A 24768-nucleotide genomic window follows, 5' to 3' on the forward strand; every position below is an offset into this window, starting at 1 on the left:
AGAGAGAGAGAGAGAGAGAAGAGAAAGAGGACAGAGATAGGTAGAAACAGAAAGAGAAAGAGAGAAAAAGAGAAATTTTAAAGGGGTTGGTTAAATATCGAGTAACGTATATACGAAAAAGATAGAATGTTAGAAAGGAAATCCTTTATAGCTTTAATACCAGACCTTTCCAGTTTTTTCGAGAGAAAGAAAAAGAGATAAAAAGAAAGAAAGAGAGAGAGAAAGAAAGAGAGAGGATATAGCACTTGAGACGCAGGCAGTTGCTTCATTAACGTCACCCCTCGTAAATTGTTTTCTCTCGAAGCCGTGAAAATATTCGCTTCTTTCATCAGAAAAGGTCGTCTCTGTTTCTGATCGCCATCAAAAGTACAAGAACGTCATTGGATGACCAAACGTTACGATGCTTTTCTTCTTTTTATGACATGACTCCACATCATCCTTTCTTTCTTTTTTCTTCTTTTTTCTTTTATTCCTATCCTGTATATATCTACTTTGAAAGAGAAGAGACCTTTTTTCGGTACGGAATTCGAGTCGTTCCTGGATATATATATATATATATATATATATATATATATATATATGTAGAATTTTCAAATTGAACATTTAAATATTTTCTTTGGATTGAAAGATATGAAAAATAATATGAATTGTTTTGGAACTACATGACTGTGTTTGAAACTACGTTTTGAAATCTACATGAGCTTGAACTGAAATGTATTAAGATGTCAACATTTGTTATCCTTAAATATGATTTTTTTATTCAAGATTCCAATTTCTTTCTCTTATGAGATAACGAAAATGTGTCGTTGCATTTGAAGAAAGCAGTTCGGTGAAAAAATGATATTTAAAAAGGAAAAAAACATTCTTTCATATCGTTGCATTTGTAACTTTCAGTCTAACATTTTCTTATATCAAACAATCTGAATGAAATATTTAGATGGTCGTTAAAAATATTTGGCTAATCGTTTTGAATCAGAATATCGTGGATATATATATATATATATATATATATATATATATATATATCCAATGTTTTAAAATGGTCTCAGGTTTTGTCAAGTTTTAAAATCGTTCGTTTCTTTCTACGAAATAGCTTCGTCTCTTAATACTTTTCCTCCTCCAAACAAAACTTTTTTTCGGGTTCGTCTCATTGCTTTTTTACTCTTTCGACTCAACTTGAACTTCATTAACGTCGACCTCGTCGAGCTGTGCACCAACCTGGACTTCTCTCTCTCTCTCTCTCTCTCTCTCTCTCTCTCTTTCTCAGAAACAGTCCGTTTTGCCTTGGCTTCTTATTACACGTGGAGACCCCTGGTGAAATTAATCGTTCGTTTTTACTACCTTCAGAAACGAGAAACTTTCTTCCTTCCTTCCTTCCTTACTCGTAATTGTGAAATTTTATTGGTGGATAGAACAGCAAGTTCGACGTTCCCTACGTCAAAGTTGGATTTAAAAATCGAGAGATCATTAAAAGATGTTCTTAATATCTCGAAAATAACGAAGTAACAAAAACAAGGTGATATTTCTTTTCTTTTTTTTTCCTTTTTGACACATCATAGCTGATGGTGGAAACTTTACGATCTTGTAGCTGTTTTTTTCCTGAGCATCACGCTATGAAGTAACGTCAAATAAATATATATATATATATACATATATATATATATATATATATATATATATATATACACAAGCCAAAGTTAAGACCATTTTTATTACCTCAGAACGCTCGTCTTGGTATTTCGGCCTCGAAAAGGTTATAAAAAAAGGCGAAACATCTGTTAACAGATCATAGTAAACGAAAGGCAAGTTCTATGCTAAAAGAGAGGGAGAGAGAGAAAGAGAGAGAGAAAGCTTTTGTAGAAATTACGGGAAAAAATACGAATTATGATATAACAGAGATATACCGTTAAGGTATGAATCAAGATTATAATGATTTACAGTCGATCATCAACAATTGACAATTATATTCCATTAATACTTATATATGATTGCAATCAAAGAATTATTATCAATTTGAATTTCACACAAAAATTACGAAGGTTCAAGAAAAATTAATTTAATAAAATTTATGACTACAAACAATTTCGTCTAAAAAATGATCCCGTTATTACTTCTTCCGTTATGTACAAGCTTTATCGAATAAATTTTTCTATAACTACCATAGTTTCGAATATATTAAAAGTAATAATAGTTATAAGGCTATCCTGTATTCTATTATTATATGTATAATATATATAATATATAATAATATATAGATATAATATATATATGTGTGTGTGTGTGTGTATATATACACTTATTTCCCTAGAAAGTATAAAAAAATAAGGAAGTATAGAAACTATAAAAAAAATAAAGAAAGCAAAAAATGTTTTAAAGGAATATTGTATATTGTTAAGACGGACATGTTGTAATGATAATTATTTGACTTTGCAATGATCACGAAGAACCATATAAAACGACATTAAAACTTTTTGTCGTAGTTTTTATTATATATTTTTGTAGCTAGTATCAAGTTGTTAGGAAAATAATATGATAATTAAATAATCACATGTACATATTTATATCGTATAATTATATTAATAACGTATGACGTATAATACATATTTTTATTTGTTGCATCGTGAGGGATGCAATTACGAGAGCGTTTTCAGATACACGTTTCGCATCGGACTAGCATTGATAGTCAGTTTACACGGAGAATCTTCTTCGTCTCGTTCTAATCATCAGAATTAGCAAGTTCGACTGGTCGCGATGAATAAGGGCGGCAACACAAGGCTAAGATACCGTTAAAGGCCATCAGGAAATTAATGGGAGAATGGAAATTTCTTTAAAAAATTCCGTAAAGCTTGTGAAGTAGATGCGAGACAATAGATATAGTGTGAATTGAAGTTATCACAGTATATTTGTTGAAATAAGATACAATTGTTGATGCTCTTATATAATATCTTTAATTGTACTGTCGCGATTTAGATTGTGCTGAATATCCTCGATTAAGCCATAGCTAGTGATATTAGTAAGACTCGGCTGTCTTAATTGTGAGTGCGAATACTTTGATGCGACTGTCTATAACTTTTTCTTGAATGAAGGTATAAATGAATTAGGAAAGTAAAAAATGCCCAGAAAGGGAAAACAATATCTTTTTTGATCGTGGACATGTCAGGATAGTTCGTTCAAAATGTTCAAACATTTTCATGTGTGATCCTTTGTTCTGATGGCCGTGTGGATCCACGAGTGCTGCATTGATATTTGAAGGGTAGGTGTCAGATAAATCCTTCGTTCGTCGCACCTAGATATCTATTTTCACAGTTTTTTTGTTGTTCGACTCGACACATTATTGAAGACTAAGGTACTTGACTAAAAATACCTAAGCTTGGATATAGGTGGCAATGTGTTTTTTATCTATGAGTTTTCTTAACGAGTATCCAACGAGTTCCCAAGAGCAGATATTTCCAATGGTGATATATAATCCTTAGAAAAAAGTATTATTAACAACTGAGAGACGCACGTGTGCGTCAACACTATCTATTATCAATAAAATTTTTGTATTATATGTATACATATTTTTTCTTTTTCTTACTGTAAATAAGTGAGGATTTAAGAAATAATGATTTTTTAGAAAAAGAACAGGGGATATTATTGATGTATAAAAGAATATATTCCTCCTTTGGATAAATACGATTTCGTTGTTTAAAAACTATCAGTTTGTTATTTTTCCTTCTAAAAGTATAAGGATTGTCAGTAAAAAGGAATGAGTCAACGTTGCAGTTTAAGGGGATGAAAAGGGCAAAATGAAGTAAAAGCTTGCAATCTCGCTATTCCACAATTTGGTCTCGAATTTTTATTATAATAGTGCGATGAAGTAACAAATTGCTCTGACGAAGCAATTTCATCTCTTTCGTGAAATACGCAAATGGAAAGGAAAAGAGAGAGAAAAAGAGAAACAAAGAGACAGATAGAAAATGTAACAAGCAAACGTAATGAAGATAAGCGAGAAATTTAACATATGCCATGGCTATTTTGAAACATACATTACCTATGCAGACGCAACATATAAATACTTACACGCATGTATATGTATACACATATACTCACATATGTACGTACGTAGATAGACACAGCAATAAAATTCTCACGAATTTAGTGGAATTTAAATGCAGACGTTTTGACGTCGTCGTCGTAATTGAATTGAGTCGAGTCGAGTTCGAATTAAGAAAAAATGAAACAGATTAGGTCTTTGTTGGATAAAAATTAAACTGATGACTGTCTGGTTTGTAGAAAAATAATTTTTAAAAGAGGTAAATATCAATAGTCACTCTTTTTCACTAGTCAACGACGAGGATTTAGAATACTGCAATCGCTATGAATAAAGATTAATTGTCTTCGTTTTTTCTTGCTTCTTCAAATTTTTTATCTTTCTTCTTACAATTTACACAAATTTTATATATATATACAACAATATATATATATATATATATATATATATATATATATATATATATATATATATACGTAACTTTAATACATATATAGAATAAATAGTGTATACCTTTCGTACTAAAGCTGACCGACTTGGTAGTTCGTTCACTTGGAAATAATTCGAAGAAAGTACAGAGAACGTAAAAGGACGACATGAATCAGAAGGGCGGAGAAGGTTTGGGGGTGTTAAGAAATATCTTCTACAGCGTGGCGTCAGGCACGATTTTCGAGTCCATCTGCCACCATTGACGCGTTATACGAGCCACGAGACGACCTACTTTGCTGTAGCAAAGAGTGAGAAGAAAGAAAGAAGCTAAAGGAAAAGGTGAAACCAAGTGAACGCGAACGGGTTTATGTTTTTATCCTCGACGTTAATTTTCTCTGTGAAATTCATCATTTCATTTATTGCGACGAATAATAAATATATCGTGACGAATAATAGAAAATGAATACATTCAGCGTGGAAGTTAATTGAATATGAAATCTTTTGAGTAGCTCAAATCGATCCTAATGGAATATAATTAAGAGATTAACTCTCTTAATCTTTTAAATGATTTCATTTGTTCATATCATTTCCTATTTCTTTTATATAATATATCTGATATAAGCCGATAATTCTAATAAAAGTAATATCTATTAAACTTGCATATATATTTCTTTAATAGTTCTATAATATCATAGTGTAGATTAATATTAAAACAGAATAAATGATAAATTCAACTTTTCTAAATTATTGACTTGCAATTAGTTCGCATACGTAATTATTTCTTTTTCAAAAATTTTAAAAATCTTATCTGATATAACTTGATCTGTTAGAATAGCTATTCCTATAAGTAAATAATGCTTATCAAAAATAAATTTGTTTATAAAAATAGTACTTAAATAAATATTATAATATATCATTGTCAAGATCTCTCTCTCTCTCTCTCTCTCTCTCTCTCTCTTTCTCCTTCTCTCTGTCTGTCTTCCCTTCTTCCTTATCGTCTTGGTTTGTCAAAAGTTCGACGATACACGATGTTACTAAGTTTATATAACTAAGACAGTGCTATCGATCGAAACGATGCACGTAGTGAGTGTTCCAGGTAACCCAGCACGAAATTATTAGCGCAAAGTTTACGTATCCTTGACTCGATTACAACGATGACGGCTCAGGTGTGTTGCCCGCGGTATCAGAATTTGAAGACGCACCGAGTTTCGACTCGTGTCGTGTCTATGAATATTGATCGACTCGAGTAACAGTGGATCGATTCGATACTAACGCCCAAAACTTTCTCTCTCTCTCTCTCTCCATCTCTCTCGCCCAAAGGCGAGAGCTCGTCTATTTGAACGTCAAACTTTTTTATCGTTTCTTGTCGATTACGCTCTCTCTCACTCTCTTTCTCTCTCTCTCTCTCTCTCTCTCTCTCTCTCTTTCTCTCTGTCTCTCTTTCTCTCTCTCTCTCTCTCTATCTCTTTCTCTCTCCATTTCTCGTGTAAATTCTCGTGTGAGAATTTTTTTATTGACTTTTCGAAAACAAAAAAAAAGAAGAAACCTAATAGAATTATGATTTCCAAATCGATTTATCAAAAATTATATTGTATATAATACTACTGTAAGGTACGAAATAATGATGTTAGAAATATGACGATAAGTGCTTTTATTTATTTATTTATTTTTCACAGTAAAAAGTTTAAAATTAGATAAAGTAATGGTTATGCGTGATTGATTGTACGAATGAATTTTAAAGAATGAATGTGTAATAAGATAATCAGAGTCAGCACGTTGTAAGAATCTTATTGAACAGAATCGTCGAAAAATGTAATAAAGGATAAAAAAGTCGAATGATTAATTGCTAAACAAGGAAAGTCAAGATTTTTATTGAAAATTGTATCATTTTGTTATTTACATATTTTCATTGGATTATGAAATGAAATTATATCACAATCCTTGTTTTACTATCGCCATTTAAAATCATATTCTTCTATATTATATAAGATGATAAAAAGAGGAACAATAAAGGCGGGAGAAAACTTAGGATTCCGTATTTGAACAACGAAATGGCATAAACGTGGAATATTTCATTACAGAGCGTAATAAAACCGATGAAAGGAGTCAGGACGTAACAAAAGAGGTCTTTCCGAACTCACCGTCTTCGTTTAGTTCATTATTCTGCAACTCAAGCCTCTTCCTCTCTCCACCACTTTCCACAAGTCCTCATCCCTCTGACTGGAATTTTCCGAGCCCTTAAGACGAATGCAAGAGAAAGAGAAAGAGAGAGAGAGAGAAGAAAAGGGGAAAAAAACCAAAGAAAAGAGAAAATTCGAGTGATAAATTTTCAATAATCACCATAGTGTTATTTTTTACCGAGGAACAAATTTGCACGATCGTTAGGAAGGGGAAGAAACGATGAAGGGCGTATAAAGGTTGGGAGATGAAAAAAGGTAAAACTTTGGTGACACTTACCTCGGCCGTAAGGAGAAAAGATAGAGCAAGTTGTTCGTAACGAAAAAACCACTTAAATGGTTCTCATCTAAATCGTCGTCGTAACATCTCGTTCTTCCGATATCCTCCAACTGCTCCAAATTTCCTATACCACCTCTCTTCTCTCTACTTCCCTCTTTGTCATGAACTTCAGCCCTTTCACTTACATAGACTATAACCCAAAGACCGACAGGAATGCTTTCGACAGTCCCTTAGGTGATATAGTACTAAGCTGGAGGTTGACTATCGAGCTTGATGATAAGATTGTCCTGGTTAAAACAACAATCTCCCTATCATGGGGATTTTCTTGAAGCAGATAATATTTGAGTCTGACTATTTATCCAAGAACGCAATAACGCTCTACTGCGTTCGTAGCCAGCGATCTACCAGGAAAGAATAGTTAGAGATAAAAATACAAAACATTCAATGATTTTCATGAAAGTCACTCGTGTCAACATTAATCGATTTTTTTCTTTTCAAAGTTATCATGAATACTGTCGGAAAGAGAATTTTTTGAGACATGCTTGTTATTGATTGATATGCTAATATAAAAAATTCAAGGCCAGTATGAAGTATCGAACAGTTTCTTATCTATGGGAAAGCGTTAACTAATTTTGCTAACATTTATTTTTCTTTTAACTTGTTCAGTATCGATAATAATTAATAAATAATTAATATTTATTAATCGTAAATCATTCATTTGGTAGGCAAAAAAAATATCAATTAATGTATATTACAATAATAAGTAATAATATATTATAATAATGATATTTGTTATCGATCACACACTAATAATTACTTTATTTTTCTATTACAGAAGGGCTATCCTAACAAATCCAGATCTGCTATCAAGCACGCCATGGTTTCAGCTATTGGAAAATGATTTTTGGGGAACACCTTTAAGAGACAGTGGTTCTCATGGCAGTTACCGACCACTTTGCGTCGCAACGTTCCGTTTAAATTATCTCCTCGGTAATCTCGATCCCTGGGGTTATCATTTAGTGAACGTCGTTTTGCACGCAGCCTGCACGATTCTCGTCGTCAGGGTCGCCAGAAAGGTGAGTTTCCAATATTATGGTTTATACCTTAAACGAGGGACCTTGGCATTGTTATTGATTCATGTAATGTTTAAGTTAGCAACTTCGAGATAATAAAGACACCTGTAGAGCATATCTTCTTGTGTTGTTATCAAATAGGTTACGATGACCCTAACAAATAAAATTCTTAGAGCCCATTTCATCCCAGAATATTACGTTTACGATCTTCATATGATAGATACCGTAAATCTCATGAAGTTTATGTTGAATGATGACAGACTGAGATTTACAGCACTACAGGATTCTAAAGATTTTATAATAAAAAATTAATTCGAAATTAGTTATGTTTTTTATAATTTTTTATTTTCTATTATCTTTCTTCGCTGTCATATTAATCAATGTTTGATCGATGACGAAATATTTTAATTTCTTTAAACATTTAATTTCTTTTGTAATACACTACCTATATTTGTATTAATATCAAATAATAAAAATCAAGAAAGAAAAAAGAAACTATATAATAAAAATGTCTTAAGATATATCAAATGATTTTGACTTTAAGCTAATATCCTATTATAAAAAGACATCAATTAACGTCTCATTTCTAAATTATGATGTTTAGGTTCTACCAGGGAGAAACAATCTCGGTCACGCGATCACTGGTTTCCTTTTCGCGGTTCATCCTATTCACAGCGAAGCCGTGGCTGGAATAGTTGGTCGTGCTGATCTCCTAGCTTGTTTCCTGACCTTGACGGCCTTTCTGGCATACTCCACATACTGTGACCAAAGCAGATCACCGTTCCTACTCTTACTGGCTTTGATATCGTCGACCCTGGCGACACTTGCCAAAGAGACCGGTATATCCTCGCTGGCCCTTTGCCTCTTGTGGGAACTCTGTCGTGGCGAATCAAATCGGAAGGTAAAATATACTATACACTATACACTATACACTATACGTATACACAAACGGATAAGAATTTATCCGTAAAAAAGTTAACAACGCAGTACAATCCATACTTGAATGTGTAATCTCAATTTTGAGTATCAAATAATTGAAATGTAAAGTCTCGTCAACTTCGCGAAAAAAGTAAAAAAATATAAAAAATTCTCAAGAGATGACAGTTACAATACAAAACAACATATTTCCTAAGAAATATATAAAGATTTAGCTAGATAATATTGCAAACAGAATAGGCAATCATTTGATTCTGATGACGAGAAAAAAATTTCATCTTATTCGTGGGAAAGACGATGTATATGATATTCAAGCGTGAAACTTTAAACAGCGAAACAAAAGAAAAAAAGAAAGAGAGAGAAAAGAGATGAAGATATATTTTGAGGTGTTAACAGTAATAATTAAGCTTACACTATATTTTCCTCAGTATGCACGTATATCTGTGTGCATATTATCTTCTCTCTCTCTCTCTCTCTCTCTCTCTCTCTCTCTCTCTCTCTCTCTCTCTCTCTCTCTCTCTCTCTCTCTCTCTCTCTCTTCCTCTCCCTCTTTTTCTCCTTGCAAGCCTATCTGACTATATATTTCTATAGGTACTAGGATGGGATAGGCAGCATCAGTAAAGCCGGTAACGTAATGCCGTAGCGGCAGCATGTGTAAACGCGTGGCATGCTGTTAGAGACAGGGAGTTGATACACGGTGAAGCAGCATAAGCGGCATCAGCCAGCTTCAGGCTGACGCTTTGCCCCGTTGAACCCTTGCTGAGAAACCCCCTACCTTCCTTCCTTCGTCAACTCCTTCTCCTTTCGCGCATGCTGCATCCGGATGCACTAGATGCACTGGATGCAGTAGACGCCTCGTGTGATGCATGTTGTGAGCTCCCCCACTCCACTTTCTATTTGTCTCGTTCTCTCTCTCTCTCTCTCTCTCTCTCTCTCTCTCTCTCTCTCTCTCTCTCTCTTTCCTTCCCTCACTCCTATTTCCATCTGATGCTGCTACCAACAGTCAGCTTCTCTCGCCTGGCACTATCAGAGATGATGCGTTCTGAACTCTGGAATGGTGCCAATGATCTTTCTCGTATCTTACAACACTTTTCCAAGATTCTTGAGAATAATAATCGTACGCAATAATACTCGTTTGTATTCCTTCTTTCAGCAATTTTCGTTTCGACCTCTTTCGTTTCTTTTCTCTTTTCTTATCATATCTATTTTCTTTATCTTCCTCTTTGCATTTTTCTCCTCTCATATATTCTCTTGAATCTTTTTCTTGATTTACTTTCTTCGATTCTCTTTCTTTTTCTTTCTCCTTCATGAATGTTTTCCCATAGTTTATTCTATCTCAAGACCTGTCCTTTCCATCGGACCACCCACCATCGAGCAGAGCACAATATCCCTCCTAGTATTCTTGGTTATCGAGACAGCTTTGTTACCATTTGGAATCTAGCGAATGACTTAAGAATTTTTCTTTTTCTCTTCTTTCTCTCTCTCTCTTTCTCTCTCTTTCTCTTTTTTGTTTTTCTTTCAACTTCGTACCTTTTCCTTTTTATTTCTTGTATTGAAAAATATATAGGATTTTGTAGAGATAACAAAGACTAAGATCAATTTCAGAAAGTAAGTGATTTGTAAAATAATTGGGAGAATTAATAATCGCTGACATTTTGTATATTCTTTTTAGCAAATCAATAATATTTATATCATTGATTTCTTTTCTCTGATTCGAATAACGTAATATAGATTTCTAGTGCACACGACAGAAATTTTATCTAACGCAATTATTCTTTTGTATCTATCTCTTCTCTTCATATCTCTTGTTTGTCATCAAGTCAAATTTTAACACGATTGAATCGAGATGAAAACTCACTCATTTGTTTCCAATTTATGAAGTTTATTCACGAGTCGAGCAAATCTTATTGTCCACATTGCACACGAAGAGAATGATGATAGTGAATAAAGGGAAGGAGGTGTGCGGATAAAAGCATTCAGTAAAGATTATTATCAATCAAAGAAAAATAAATAAGACCGTCGCTATTCGAGGAGTAAAATCGGTTATAAAGTTACGAAAGAGGTAGAGAGATAGAGAGAAAGAAAAAGAGAGAGGGAGAGAGAGAAGCGTCATGTATTTGCATAGAAGACAATGCTTGCACTAGGAGTGAGAAAACTAGCAAGCTAAAGTAACGCTCCGACGAATTTGATGAGAACGAGTGCTCTACCATGACTGTGTCTACTTTCTACGCTTTTATCTTTCTCATCTTTTTCTAGCCTTTGTTTGTGGAGTAGTTCATTGAAAGAAATTATTGTACCGTAGAACGTCTATTACAACAATGACGGCCTCCTACCTCACTAAAGGCTTTATCTCTCTTGAATTTTGTTTCCTTATGCGGGTTATAAGCCAAAATTCGTGTTTTTTGAAGCATCACTTTTTTTTAGACGAGTGGGCATATCCGTATCATATATAGACACATACGTTGAAATACAAATATGATTCATAAATAAATGTTGTTATATATTAGGAGTTTATTACAATAAAATAGTATTTAATTATGAATTAATGCAGTAGCTATGGAAAATGATAAAAATAAGAATTCTGATTAGAAGATGATATATTAAATATTACTTGAATTGACTTATAAATAAATGTTGCTATATTGTAATGAATTTTTTATTTATTACTACACCTATTTGAATGAATCAACTAAATATTATTATTATGCAATATGTTTTATATATAATTCATGACAAGTAGCCAATTCACTGATATATAAATAAATAATTTATTCAAAAAACATTATTGTCATACAGATGAATTTTTAATGTAATTTAATAATCTTATTTGCTAAAAATGACAAAATTCTCTATGAATTTATCAATTCATATTTTATAGCAGTATGATACAATTGGAAGAACATGAGGTTGTCTTAATTAAATAAGATGCGATTATTTCATCTTTTCCGATAAAGATATATTTCTAAATGACAAATTATCAAATATTTCCTAATTAACAAATTAACAAGGAGCAAAGTTTCATTTAGTATAATATTCATTCAAAAAGGATAAAACAATTATAAAGATCTAATAAATTCTTTGTAATATTTTAGGTGAACTGTGGATGGTGGACACGTGGTCGTAGTCTAAGCATTCTATCGGGTACTTTAGCCCTTTTGGTAGTGGGTCGTCTAAGGATCGCCGGCTCGAGGCCCGAATTTGCAAGCGCGGACAATCCAACGGCAAGACATCCATCGCGTTTAACGCGGGGCTTGACGTTCCTTTACCTTCCAGCGGCTAGTGCTAGAATGTTGCTGTGTCCGAGCACGTTGAGTTTTGATTGGTCGATGGACGCCGTTCCACGGATCACTAGTCTACTAGACTCGAGGAATCTCGAATCGGCCTGTCTTTATACGGTACTAGCAGGAGCAGCATTTTGGGCAGCAAAAGGATTAAGACGTGGTACCAAGGAAAGTGGCTCTACTAGTAGCATTCAAGTTCAGATTTATCAACGAAACATCTCGACGAGGTGTCCAGTTTGTGCTGGAAGACGAACGGGTGGCTGTCACACCGATGGCTGTCGTGCAGCTAACAACAACAATAACGGACCGATCGGTGATTGTCATTGCGTGAAAAGAGCCATGAACCTGTCCTGTGGACAAACTTATGGATTTTCTAACATCAACACAAGCAATCAGAAACGAATTGCAGCTACGTCGATCGCGATATCCCTAGGTTTTCTCGTACTTCCCTTCCTTCCAGCCAGCAATCTCTTCTTCTATGTTGGATTCGTCATCGCGGAGAGAATACTCTATCTACCGAGCGTGGGTGCGTGTCTCATCGTTGGTGCTGCTATCTCGGCATGCTACAGAATCGCTAGAAGACACGGATCAAGGACACGTGGTAGATCTGTTTTACTTGCTACAGCAATCCTCATTGGACTTATGTCTGCTAAAACTCTTTTACGTAATACCGATTGGTACGACGAAGAAAGTCTTTACAAGTCTGCACTTCACGTCAATCCGCCAAAAGGTTAGTTTATTCATTGAACTATACGATTTTTATTTTTATCCTTTAATCGTTTTTATCTAAAGGATTTCTTTGAACTTAGAGAAAAATATTTAACTCGTCAGGAAGATTTAACCCTCAAAAGTGCATGTTCTTTTTTCTTTTTTTTCTTTCAAAATTATAATGTATTAATAAATTTAATAATTATATATCAAAATAATGTTAAAAATAATGTATGCACAATAATATAATTTTCCATTAAATTTAGTAAGAAAAATTATAAAATTGTAATTGTTTCCATTATTTATGTTTTAATATTTACTTAATAGATAGTATAATATTTTTTTCCTATAACTTTTTAAAAAGATAAATCATTCATTGGAAAGTTAATTTCTTCCACTATAAAAGAATAAATGAATTATTTATTTTTCATTCTTACTATGAAAAAATTATACCTTTCGATTCTTCTCTTTACGATTCATTAATTCATTCAACGCTTATTCCAACTTCTCTTATATCATTTTATTTGTATGCAAAATAATTGTCATTTATATTCATTTTATTTTCTTCCTCATTTCTATCATTTTATTTTTATGTAATTATTTTTATGTAAAATAATTGTTGTAAAAAAAAATAATTTTTATTTTTTCCTAACAGTATTGTCAATCTAATTTAAATATAAGTTAACAATAACAGAACGATAAATATAATTTCTTATAAATTTATTTGAATGTTTGTACAAAGAATAAGAAATAACAAAAGTCATTCAGATTCTACAAAAATTAAAGCGATGAATTGAAGGATTTTCTAAGAATATCGTATAAAGGTAGGAATTCAACCGGGAACAATCGACATTGAGGCGTGATAAAAGAGTGCCGACAAGACGCGAAGAAGGAAAAAGAAAGAACTGTAGAAGAGAAAGAAAAGATGTAATTTCGCATGGCCGACGTATATTGCAGGGGTCGTTCTATTCCATTATATATGTATATATATGTATATATATATATATATACAGACACATACATACAGTAGGCCATTGTACTTTCGACAAGTGTATGCTATCCGCTTTTCATTTTGAACTTCCAGGCCAGCTAGACATCCGCTTACCGTGTCTATAAAATCGTCGTCAAGGTGAATACATGACATGCGATCGGGTAACGCGCTGTACTCTCTCTCTCTTTCTCTTTCTCTTTCTCTTTTTTTTTTACTTTCTGTCTCTCTCTTTTTCTTTTTCTCTTTCTCTTTCTCTCTCTCTCTCTCTCTCTCTCTCTCTCTCTCTCTCTCTCTCTCTCTCTCTCTCTATCTATCTTTCTCTTTCAGTCTACGTCACCTTTCCATCTTTTCGTTCGTCTTTTTTTGCTTTCCTCGCCGTCATTCGTCTCTGTCTATTTTTATGTAGACCTTCGATCGAGGCACTATCTTCCAACGACGTTTACGTGGCCTCCAGACTGGATTATAATTCTCTTTCGGCAGCTTTATTTCCGTCGAACATCTTGTCCACTTGAAAATAGTACTATTTTTCTTTCTTCGTACTTATTTCAGTACGCTCTTATTAAGCTCGCTTATATGTTATTACTATTGTTACGTAATGTCAATGTTCGTTAAATTTACGCAATACGTATTATCATTTGTAAACAATTGATACTGGGAGATAATTTGGATTTCCTATTTCGGAACGGACTTGAAATTTGACTGGATATTGATGAATCAATAATTATTACCAATGAAACATATCGTTTGTCAATTTCAATCAAATCAATCGAATTATACGTCAATATTTATCAATAGAAGTGATACACCGGAAGAACAATGAACGTATTAACGACGATAATCAAAGAATAATTCTATATAGATACGTATAGGTACCACATTTATTATTTATATTCTCGGTTTTAACTTTAGCTCTTAATCTTAACAATTCGCGAATTGTCTAAATTATTTTGACTGTATTATAAATACTGTATGAATTAGATGCAGTATCATTTCAAAATTGTGAATTAATCAATGTACATTGTCATCGAATGTTCAATTTACATCATATTTAAATCCTATTATGATCATTATAAACAAATATATGGATTTCCGAATTTCATAAATAACTGAAAATTTATCACTTATTAAGGATATTCAATTGTCCTTAATTTTATATCCTAATAGCAATATCAATTTATATCTAATCTGTGTTACAATTTTAATATATCTCCAAAGAAAACATTATAATATCATTGTTGTAAATTATATTGAATATAAAATTTTCTTTTACTGTTTTTTCATTATTTTATTTTTCTAAAATAATAAACTAGACAAATTCTTGATAGTCTTTAAAAACAGTTTTAAATATCGTTCAATTTGTTTTACAATATTTGTATAATAACAAAATCAAGTTTCATTTAATGAAATGTCGATGAATATAATCGTTTTTTAAATAATACTATTTTCCATTAATAATAATTCTCAGTCGATAGTAGATCAACTTTGTTCGAATTAAACGTATTCTATGAAACAAACATTTTTATCATTTAAAAGTTATGGAAATATTCCTATTTTCAAATTTAGATTACTCACTAAATATACGAACGTTATAATAATAAACATTTATAGCTAGAGATTAATGAATTCATGACTCATTGAATGACTTTTCCTGCCCATATTTATTGTATATTTGAAAACAAGTCAGATAAATGTAACGGATAAACGAGAAAGAATATTTAATCAGTATGATAAATGTCAAATTAATTGACAATGTGTTAATGAAACGTCGTATCTCGTAGATCTTTATCATCATCGTTTTTGTATCATACGGTCGAAGACCTTGCGATGCATAATGAATGTTTCTTTTTCTGGATGCGACATGCAATAGAACTGGCGTCGACGACTGTCCTCGTGTTGTTCCTTTTTTAATCTTCTCATCGGAGAAGCTCGGTAGAAAAGGTTCTCTCTTTTCTCTCTCTCTCTTTTTCTCTCTCTTTCTCTCTCTCTCTCTCTCTCTCTCTCTTTCTCTCTTTCTCTTGGCACTGTGAGGACGATCACGCGAGGGGTCGTGCAAACGCGCGCGCACCGGCAGCGTCGGTGCCTTCGAGCGACGCTTCCAGCACCCTCATCGTCGTCAACGACGTCACGACACCTTTTAATTGCGCCGACAGAAATTGCGTGTTACCGTGTTAATAGGCTGCCTCACTTCGAGAATAAATTTACATTTTGTTGCCTCGATATATCGACGTATACATATAGATTTCTATGAATGTGTTATAAATCATTACATAGGTGTTAGTTTATTTATGTTCGTGACGTTAAGCGTTAACATTCGAAAATTTCGAAGAAATACACCTTCGAAAGAGTTTCCTTTAACGCTCGTTGATTTAAGAGAACTACTGGTAAGTGGGGGAAAAAAAATGAAGAAGGAAAACAAAAAGGAGCCTAACTACGTTCCTTGGCTCGCTTTACCGCGATTTCCTGCTCTTTACCAATAATTTAACCACGAACCAAACACGTTAATGTAGCGTATAACGGGAATGATTAGACACGCATCAATGAACGAGAGAAAAATGTTAGAGTAGAGTAGAGAATCGAAGTAATAGGGCCAACATTTTCTACAATCTATAAAATACATACATACATATATATATTTTTGTGCAATATTATGTGTAAATAATATATATATATATATATATATATATATATATATATAAACAGAAAAGAAATTACACCATCATCAAAATACATCAGACGTTTAATTCGATTGAATTTTCACAAGTTTCGTATTTTCCATAAAATAGTTCCTGTAGATACTTATGTACACGGTACATGCGCGGAAAGTTAGATTAACAGGTCGATCGAGGCGTATAACGCGATGGGAAGCGATCTCCGACTGGATAAAACGAAAATTCATTTTCTCTCTTTATCGTAAACATCAGCGGGCTCAACGTGATGGCACGCGATACGAGTTTTCAATTAATATTTTAATCCTCTTACGTTGCTGAGCTAACTATTCCCATCAGATGTATAGTTCTTATCTCTTCTTACAAATATATATATATATATATATATATATATATATTTTTTTATTTTTTGTCTAATAATGTTTCTTTGATATGAAGTTCACCTATTGAGAAAGTTGTAACACGAAATACTTTAGAAAGTAGGTCTTAAGTAAATTCATGCAATGTGATAGTCCTCGGTTACGTTAGCTCGTTTGCTTATACTACTCAAAGAGCAGCATATGCGTGCACGCGCTCGTTTAAGACCCTTCCTGAGCACTTCCTCTCCGATCATTTAACAGCTCGACTATATAACTTTGTACCATGTAATGGGGTGATTAAGCATACATTGTTGATTAAAAGGGAAGAGAGGTAGTAGATGCCAAGAGATTATCGTAATCTTGATGGTTTTTTAATTATATGTAAACTTATTAAGTGAAATATTTATAATATTAATTAGCTAAAGTATTTCATTATTTGCTTGGGTGGTCTGTGGTTAAAAAATGACGATTATCCGTACGAATTAATTGAGATAGATGTAATTTATTCTCAAAATTTCATTTATAAATGGATTTATTTATCTATAACAGTAATATTTGAACAGCATTAATCATTTATTAAAAAGATTATTTTATTGAAATTTTTACGATTAATTAAAAAAAAAAAAAGAAAAATATATATATATATATACATATACACAATTTCCTACTGAAAAGCGGTCATATGTCATATTCCCCTACATTGGATTGACTCATAAATGTCTTTGTAAATAAGTAGTTTGTTATAATAAAATGATACTTATTTGTGAATGAATCCGATGATGCTATTATATTTTCCATTTATCTCTTTGGCCAATGTTATATTTCATTTGTATTGTGAATATGAATGTGTATATATATATATATATATATATATATATATATATATATATATCTCAACAAAATTCGCATGCTGCTTGATTACAGCTTACGGTAATTTGGGAAGCGTTCTCAGTGCTCAGGGACGCGTGGCCGAAGCCGAGGAAGCATTCACGCAGGCACTTCGATATCGACCGAATATGGCGGATGTACACTACAATCTGTAAGTACCCTTCCCTCTGATACTCCTCTTTCGACAAATGTAAAACCAATAATCCATTTCTACTACGAGTTTTATTTTTCCTCTCCGTTCTATGGTACGACTAAAATATAGACAAATTGCTATGTAATATTTGGGGAAGAGATGAAATTATATAACAAGACGAATCAGTCTAAACGAAAATCATATTTTAAGAGATTAATAATAAACGTGATTTGATTAAATAAGGACTAAGTAACGTTTGCTTTATATAAATGTTCTATTTTATATTTGATATACATGTTAAATACATCGAACAAATTTATTACTAAAATATTCTTAAAAGAGTGACTTATAATTGTTATCAATTATATAGTGATTATAAAAGTGATCGAAGCAATATATATATATATATATATATACATACATATTCTTTATCATAACATGAATTGATTAATGAATGTATTTAATAAATATTTTTGGTTTTCGCAATTACTGGGATATATAAAATTTTCCTATATGTTATTTAACCTCTTGCCTTGCAATTTATTTTAAAGCAAACGTATCTATTTGGATTATATAATATCACTGCTAATGAATCGTAAAGTTTCTTTATAATTTGCTTCAAGTACATAATTTCTTTACACGAATCAGTAAAAACTGTTTAAAAAGAAAATATATTAATAAAACACTTATGTAAATATGTAAGCGACGTATCCCGTCAAAGTCGATTATTGGCTTTCAGAAAATTCATACTAGTCATTTCCGTTTAAGGGGTTAGTATCTTTGAGAATGAAATAGATAAGATCAAGCATATATCGGACAAAAGTATATCTTTGGACGAACGTTCTGTTATCCGATCCATCGATATTACATTGTACCTACATATACGTGCGAAAATAAGTTAGATGAATGTAACAGATAAAAAAGAAGGAATAATGCCGTCTAATCAGTATAATAAACGTATTAATAAATACACGATGAGTATAGCGGAAGACCGAAGCAGGAGGAAGAAAGAGAAGGAGAAAGAAAAAAGAAAAGAAAAAACGAAAAAAGTAAGAGGAGAAACGAAGTAGGAAAGAAGAAAATGAGCTTAAGACATTCACAGATCGGCTGAGAGGGCTCGACTCGAGGAACGATAAATCGGGACGATAAATCGAGCTTCCTTAGCTTGCGAGGACTAAGAAATTCTGTTTACCATCGTAGCTATATCAACGGGCGACCACGAAGCTCCTTAAGTACGTAATATCGGTCAGTATAGCTCAACCCTGAGCTGCTATCTCTCTACCTCTTACGTGGTTCCTCCTAAGCACAGATAGATACTCATAGACATATACATATATATTCAGACGTGTGCGTGCATCAACGCGTTCGTTCCTATTTGGCACATACCCTCGACGAACATCTTCAGTCCCTCCATATCCTTCGATCGACGGCCATCATCTTTCGACACTCTCTAGCTTCTACGAATAGACGAAGAGAGATAATATATATATATATACATATATATATATATATATATATATATGCAGTAAAAGAGAGAGAGAGAGAGAGAGAGCAAGAGAGATATAGATATACAAAGGGAGAGAGAGAGAGGAAGAGAGTTGATGTTGAATCCTGTCGAGTTGCTGAGTCGATAAGCCGACCATGGGTATCCCTCTGCGAGCTCGTGATAAGCCTCTCTACATACTATGCGTTCTCTCTCTCTCTCTCTCTCTCTCTCTCAATCTCTATTTCTCGCTTTCTCTTCTCTTTCTCCTTGTCTACGTACACAGTACTCCACCATTATTTACGTAGAGAGAGTACTTTACAGAATCAAGATTACACAATTCCCCTTGTCTTTTCGAATCTTTCTACTATTATTCAGGATCTTATTCTTCTTTCTTCATCTTAAACTATATAATGGTAAATAGCCAGGTAGATTCGAAGAAAAACGGAATATACATTTTATTAGATCATCATCGAGAACGGGTTCTGCAGATTTTATTTGAAATGTTTTCAAGATTTATCTTTTGAAATTCAAAGGACTAAAAGTCTATTTCTTAATAAGACTAAGTTATAATTCTTTCTTCATCTTAAAGTACATGATGATAAATTGCTAGGTTGATTCGAAGAAAAACGAAATATTCGTTTTATTAGATCATCGAGAATGGGTTCTGCAGATTTTATTTGAAATGTTTTCAAGATTTATTTTATAAAATTTAAAGGACTAAATTGATAAAACTGAAATATAATATAAAAAGTATCTTTTGTAATAAAGGTACAGTACAAGTAGTCAATATATAATATAAATATACATATATTCTATTTATATGTAAATATGAAATCAGTATAAGCTTAATTCAATAACGAATCTATTAAATTTTTTATTTTTCCATTTGTCTCATTGTTTTCGTCATTTTTAAATGTCATAGTTGTCAAAGATAAGCAAAATTTACAAGATTTCATAACTCAAAGAAATTCCGAAGAATCTCTTTCATTGTCATTGTGATTTTTGACGATATATCGAATGCGTGAAAGTAAATTCACTGACTTAGAGCTTTAACAGCACACGAGTGGATTTGAGCATTGCGAGAGAAAATAGAGTTTCTACTGGTATCCCTCTTCTCTTTATTGTATTTATTTTAGCTTTTCTCACTTTTCTCTTTCTACCCATTTCTCTTTCTTTCTTTCTCTCTCTTTCTCTTCTTTCTCTTCTTTCTCTCTCCCTCACTCTCTATAATATACGTTTCCCCAGTGCTTTATGGCGATAGCAAATTAACGCCAAGGGAACCGGCTGTTCGGACAGATAAGCCGATCCAACCCTCCGGCAAGCATGGTTTGTCTCTTTTCAACGTTCGCGACGATATCCCTAAGGTTCGAGGTGGAATATCAGCATTTGGGATGAAACAAACTGTATCACAATTAGTCGTTATCTCTACAGTCGTCCGCAATACGATATAGAATAATAAGAAACATGTTTTATAATGTGAAATGTCACTTATTCTTTCTCTCCCTCTCACTCTATCTCTCTCTATCTCTTTTTCTCTCTCTTTCTCTCTTCTTCTCTAATTCTATTTAGTTCTATCTCATTTTTTTTACGTCAGCATTTCATTCAATAACACTTACGAGACATACGACAACGAGCGTAAATGTGTAAGTTTACTCCCGATTTATTATTATTTATTTTATTACAACGAAAGTTTTGTAGTTAGATAAAAATAGAACGAAAAGCGGATGAATGAGAAATATTCTATCGTTCATTTAGCGTTCAAAATTCATTATTGTTACCTGTCAATAAACAAGATGCAACATGAGTTCGTTTTCGAATAAAATAAATAACTCGGGGATTAGTACATTGAAATGTGTAATTTATTATATATTTGTGAATAATGATTGAAGAGAAAGTTCGTAGGAATTAGGAATAGTATTCGAAACGGAGCAGATTTTCGGAAAAAGGAAAACTAAGGAAAGAGAGAAGTTTGTTCTAAAGAGGTTGGTAAGGATTAGAAAGGAATCTGTAGGATGCGAGAAAGCATATGTGGAGGATGAAGGGATCTTGTAATATAAAGGGGATATTTAGGTTTTTACGATCTTACAATGGTGCGTATATTACTTACAATAACATTATTATTCTTATTGTAAGTAACAATGATGATAATAGTATTAATACGATAATAATAAGAATAGAATTTTAATAATGATGATAACGATAATGACGATGGTATTAGTCGTACCAGAAGCGATAATAATAGAAAGGGTGAGTGACATGAAGTGGAACGTAACAATGATATATTACGATAATTAGTGCTTATATAGGTAGAATGCTTTATCATAAGGAATGTGATTGTATTTTTGGATACAAGCTATTTTTAAATTAAATACTGAAAATTGTTTCGCTGTCAGAGATATAACTGTTAAAATCAATCTATGAATGTTATTTCGTTCATGGAAAGGAAATTTATTACAGTTTCCTTGAATTATTTATTATTTCGATTTTTATAAGTAAAAATTAATAATTTTTAACGAATTGTCACCAAGAAATGAATACATTTATTTGTTCAAATAAATACAAAATTAGAAATATATAATAATTGTTAACTTTAACCGAAGTTCTATTAATCGAAATTCAATACCTGAACAAATAGAAAAATTTTAGATAACATAGAAATTACATATTTATTCAGCAATCAAAAACATTTATTTCGTGATATTCGATTATAGATAAACAGAAAGAAAGTCGTTTGGGTAGCCGAGTCCATCAACCTTTCTCATCTCTTTTCGGTATATTGATCGATAGAATGAATGACCTTCATACGATCGTGAGAGAGAGAGAGAGAGAGAGAGAGAGAGAGAGAGGAAAAAAGAAAAAGAAAGAAAGTAAAGTGAGAGGAAAGAAACGAGAAGGCGTGTTGCGCCCTAAGGCGTCTTTTTAAGGTCAGTCTCGAAGAAGACTGATGGTTGGTTTAGGGAGAAACGAAGGGTGTTGATTTATTAAAACCTTCGCACGATCGTAAGTCATCCGTCAGCGGATGACACTGAATGGAAAATTGATTAGTTTCTCTTCGTTCTCGTAATATCTAGACAAGCCTAGGTGAACGAGATACCACAGCCATCCTTCTTATCGCGCTAGGAGGAAACATGATAATTATGTATCACTTGGTTAATAATCACTCTAACGGTATAGGGGGACATAATTAACTCTAATATTTCAACTGTGCAACATGATATATTTCGTTCCTCATGGTAACGGCTGGTGTCGAATGAGCTAAAAAAAAAAAAGGTTCTTCTCTACGATGGAATTTAAAAGATATCACGAGTTTATTAACGTTATAAACATGATACATATTCTCAATGAAATTTTTTCTTTGAAAAACGTTCTATTTAATCTCATTTAAATATTAATAATTTTTACTGATATCGTTATCTCATTATTATTATTCATTATTTATTATTCATTATTTATTATTCATTATTTATTATTTCTTATTATTATTATTATAATTACTATATTTTTCCTTTTTTATTATTATCAGTATCATCATTATTACAGGTACAATAGGTTCGAATAGCTCCCTCATCGATTTTTGTCCTCTTTGAAAACCGATCCTGTTTCTAGCCGTCACGTATGCACTACTTGATCTCGTTAGGTAGCCTAATTTCAGTTCAGTCGCGTGATAAGGGTCGTAACAAAGGGGCTCGAAGGTGTAATCGTTAATATACCGTATAGCTAGTTCGGTATCGTCACTCGAACGTTGCGCAGTGAGGAAATGGTGCACTCGAAATCGTAATTAGTCAGTGTCTAATGGAATCAACGGATTAGTCGCGGCGATATTGACACTGTTTCAAAGCAGGAATGCGGAGTGCTTAATTGTCGTCGGGCCTGGTGAAACGCGACGACACGTTGCGCACGTCGTAAAGCATGCAACCGACGTTGCTGTGACGCAACGATGCGCGAAACAGTAGTACTACATCAGAGAGCGTCGAGCATTCAAAGAGAGAGAAAGAGACAGGTAGATATAAAGATGTTGAAAAATTGAGAGTAACAAAGATACCATTAATTAATTAATTAATTAATTAATTAATTTAAATTAAATTAAATAATTATAATGTTGTTGTTATTTAAATAAACTTAAATAAATATAAATAAATTTGAGGGTACGAACAAGTAAAATTATTTTACGCTATTAATATAGTATTGTAAATTAGAAAGTAAATTGCCTTTATAATACTTTTATGACTGACTTATATATATATATATATATATATATATATATATATATATATATATATATATATATATATACGTATATGTAGAAGGGAAAAAGGTGATACAAAATGTAATATCTCTTAATTATTCATGATAACGATTATCATAATAACGATTTTTTTTAAACATCATTCGCATTTTAAATAAATCAACGAGTAGATGTACCATTAAATCGAACATTCATTGTATTCCCTTGGAATTCTATAGCCTGGATGTAAACGAGCGCACGTTCGAACGTTTAATCGTCGTTAAATAAGGCTGGGAGCATCGATGGAGCAACGGGAAATCAATGCCTATCCCATTAAATCCATTCTAGCCCCACTCCGTTAACTATTCATTTCACGTTAGTGAAAGCTTCAGTGATTCAATATCCATCTCATCGGCAGCACTATTTCTCTCCGCAAATGCATAGCATCGAAGGTAACGTCTGACGAATGTCTCGCTCGAATCCCATTACAAAGGATATAGGTATCTGCTACTTTATCGAGCTCGTGAGAGTCATATATATACATACGTGAGAGTTTCAATTTAAGGGCAAGGAAGCGTGAAAGAAGCGTTCTAAGGTATGGGATATATATATTAGAAAGCAAGATAGAAGAGATAGAAGTGAAAGAGACAAGAGAGAAGGAGTAGAGAGAAAGAGAAAGAGAGAGAGAGAGAGAGACGGTGGTCGGTTGCATTTGGCTTACATGTGTGCTGCTGGTAGATGGTGTTGGTGGTGATGGTGGAAGCCGCAAGGCGAGAGCCGAGGCCTCGAATTGAATGGGAAATTGATGGGCTTCGCCCTGTCGGCCGTGTACGCGCATATCCGCCATAGAGAGGAACTCCTCACCTCCATCCTGGAATCCGTTGTCCTGAACCATGTATACAGGCTGTACCACGAAACATCCTCCTCTCCCTTTATCCCCGCCTCTACATCCTTCTCCTCATCCTTCTCATTCTCCAACGTCTACTGTGCACGAGGAATACCCAACGTGTTCTCTAGTCTACCTACTATGCCAAGAGGTGAACACATATACGCATGAGAATGTGTACATTTACGCGTGCGCGCGCGCGCGTGTGTGTTGTGTG

The 24768-nt window shown here is 33.0% G+C and overlaps 1 protein-coding gene across 2 annotated transcripts in view; it reads left to right on the forward strand.

Annotated features, from left to right (window-relative positions):
- LOC124956056 (protein O-mannosyl-transferase TMTC2) overlaps positions 1-24768 on the forward strand; it is a 242873-nt gene that overhangs the window by 118994 nt on the left and 99111 nt on the right. For both annotated transcript variants that reach the window (XM_047511434.1, XM_047511428.1), the window contains 4 exons: positions 7755-7995; positions 8597-8893; positions 12021-12939; positions 17858-17972. In XM_047511434.1, the coding sequence (XP_047367390.1) occupies positions 7755-7995; positions 8597-8893; positions 12021-12939; positions 17858-17972 (1572 nt within the window). The remainder of the gene's footprint in view (positions 1-7754; positions 7996-8596; positions 8894-12020; positions 12940-17857; positions 17973-24768) is intronic.

This window comes from Vespa velutina, chromosome 1 (genome assembly GCF_912470025.1).
Source record: "Vespa velutina chromosome 1, iVesVel2.1, whole genome shotgun sequence".
Taxonomy (NCBI): Eukaryota; Metazoa; Arthropoda; class Insecta; order Hymenoptera; family Vespidae; genus Vespa; species Vespa velutina.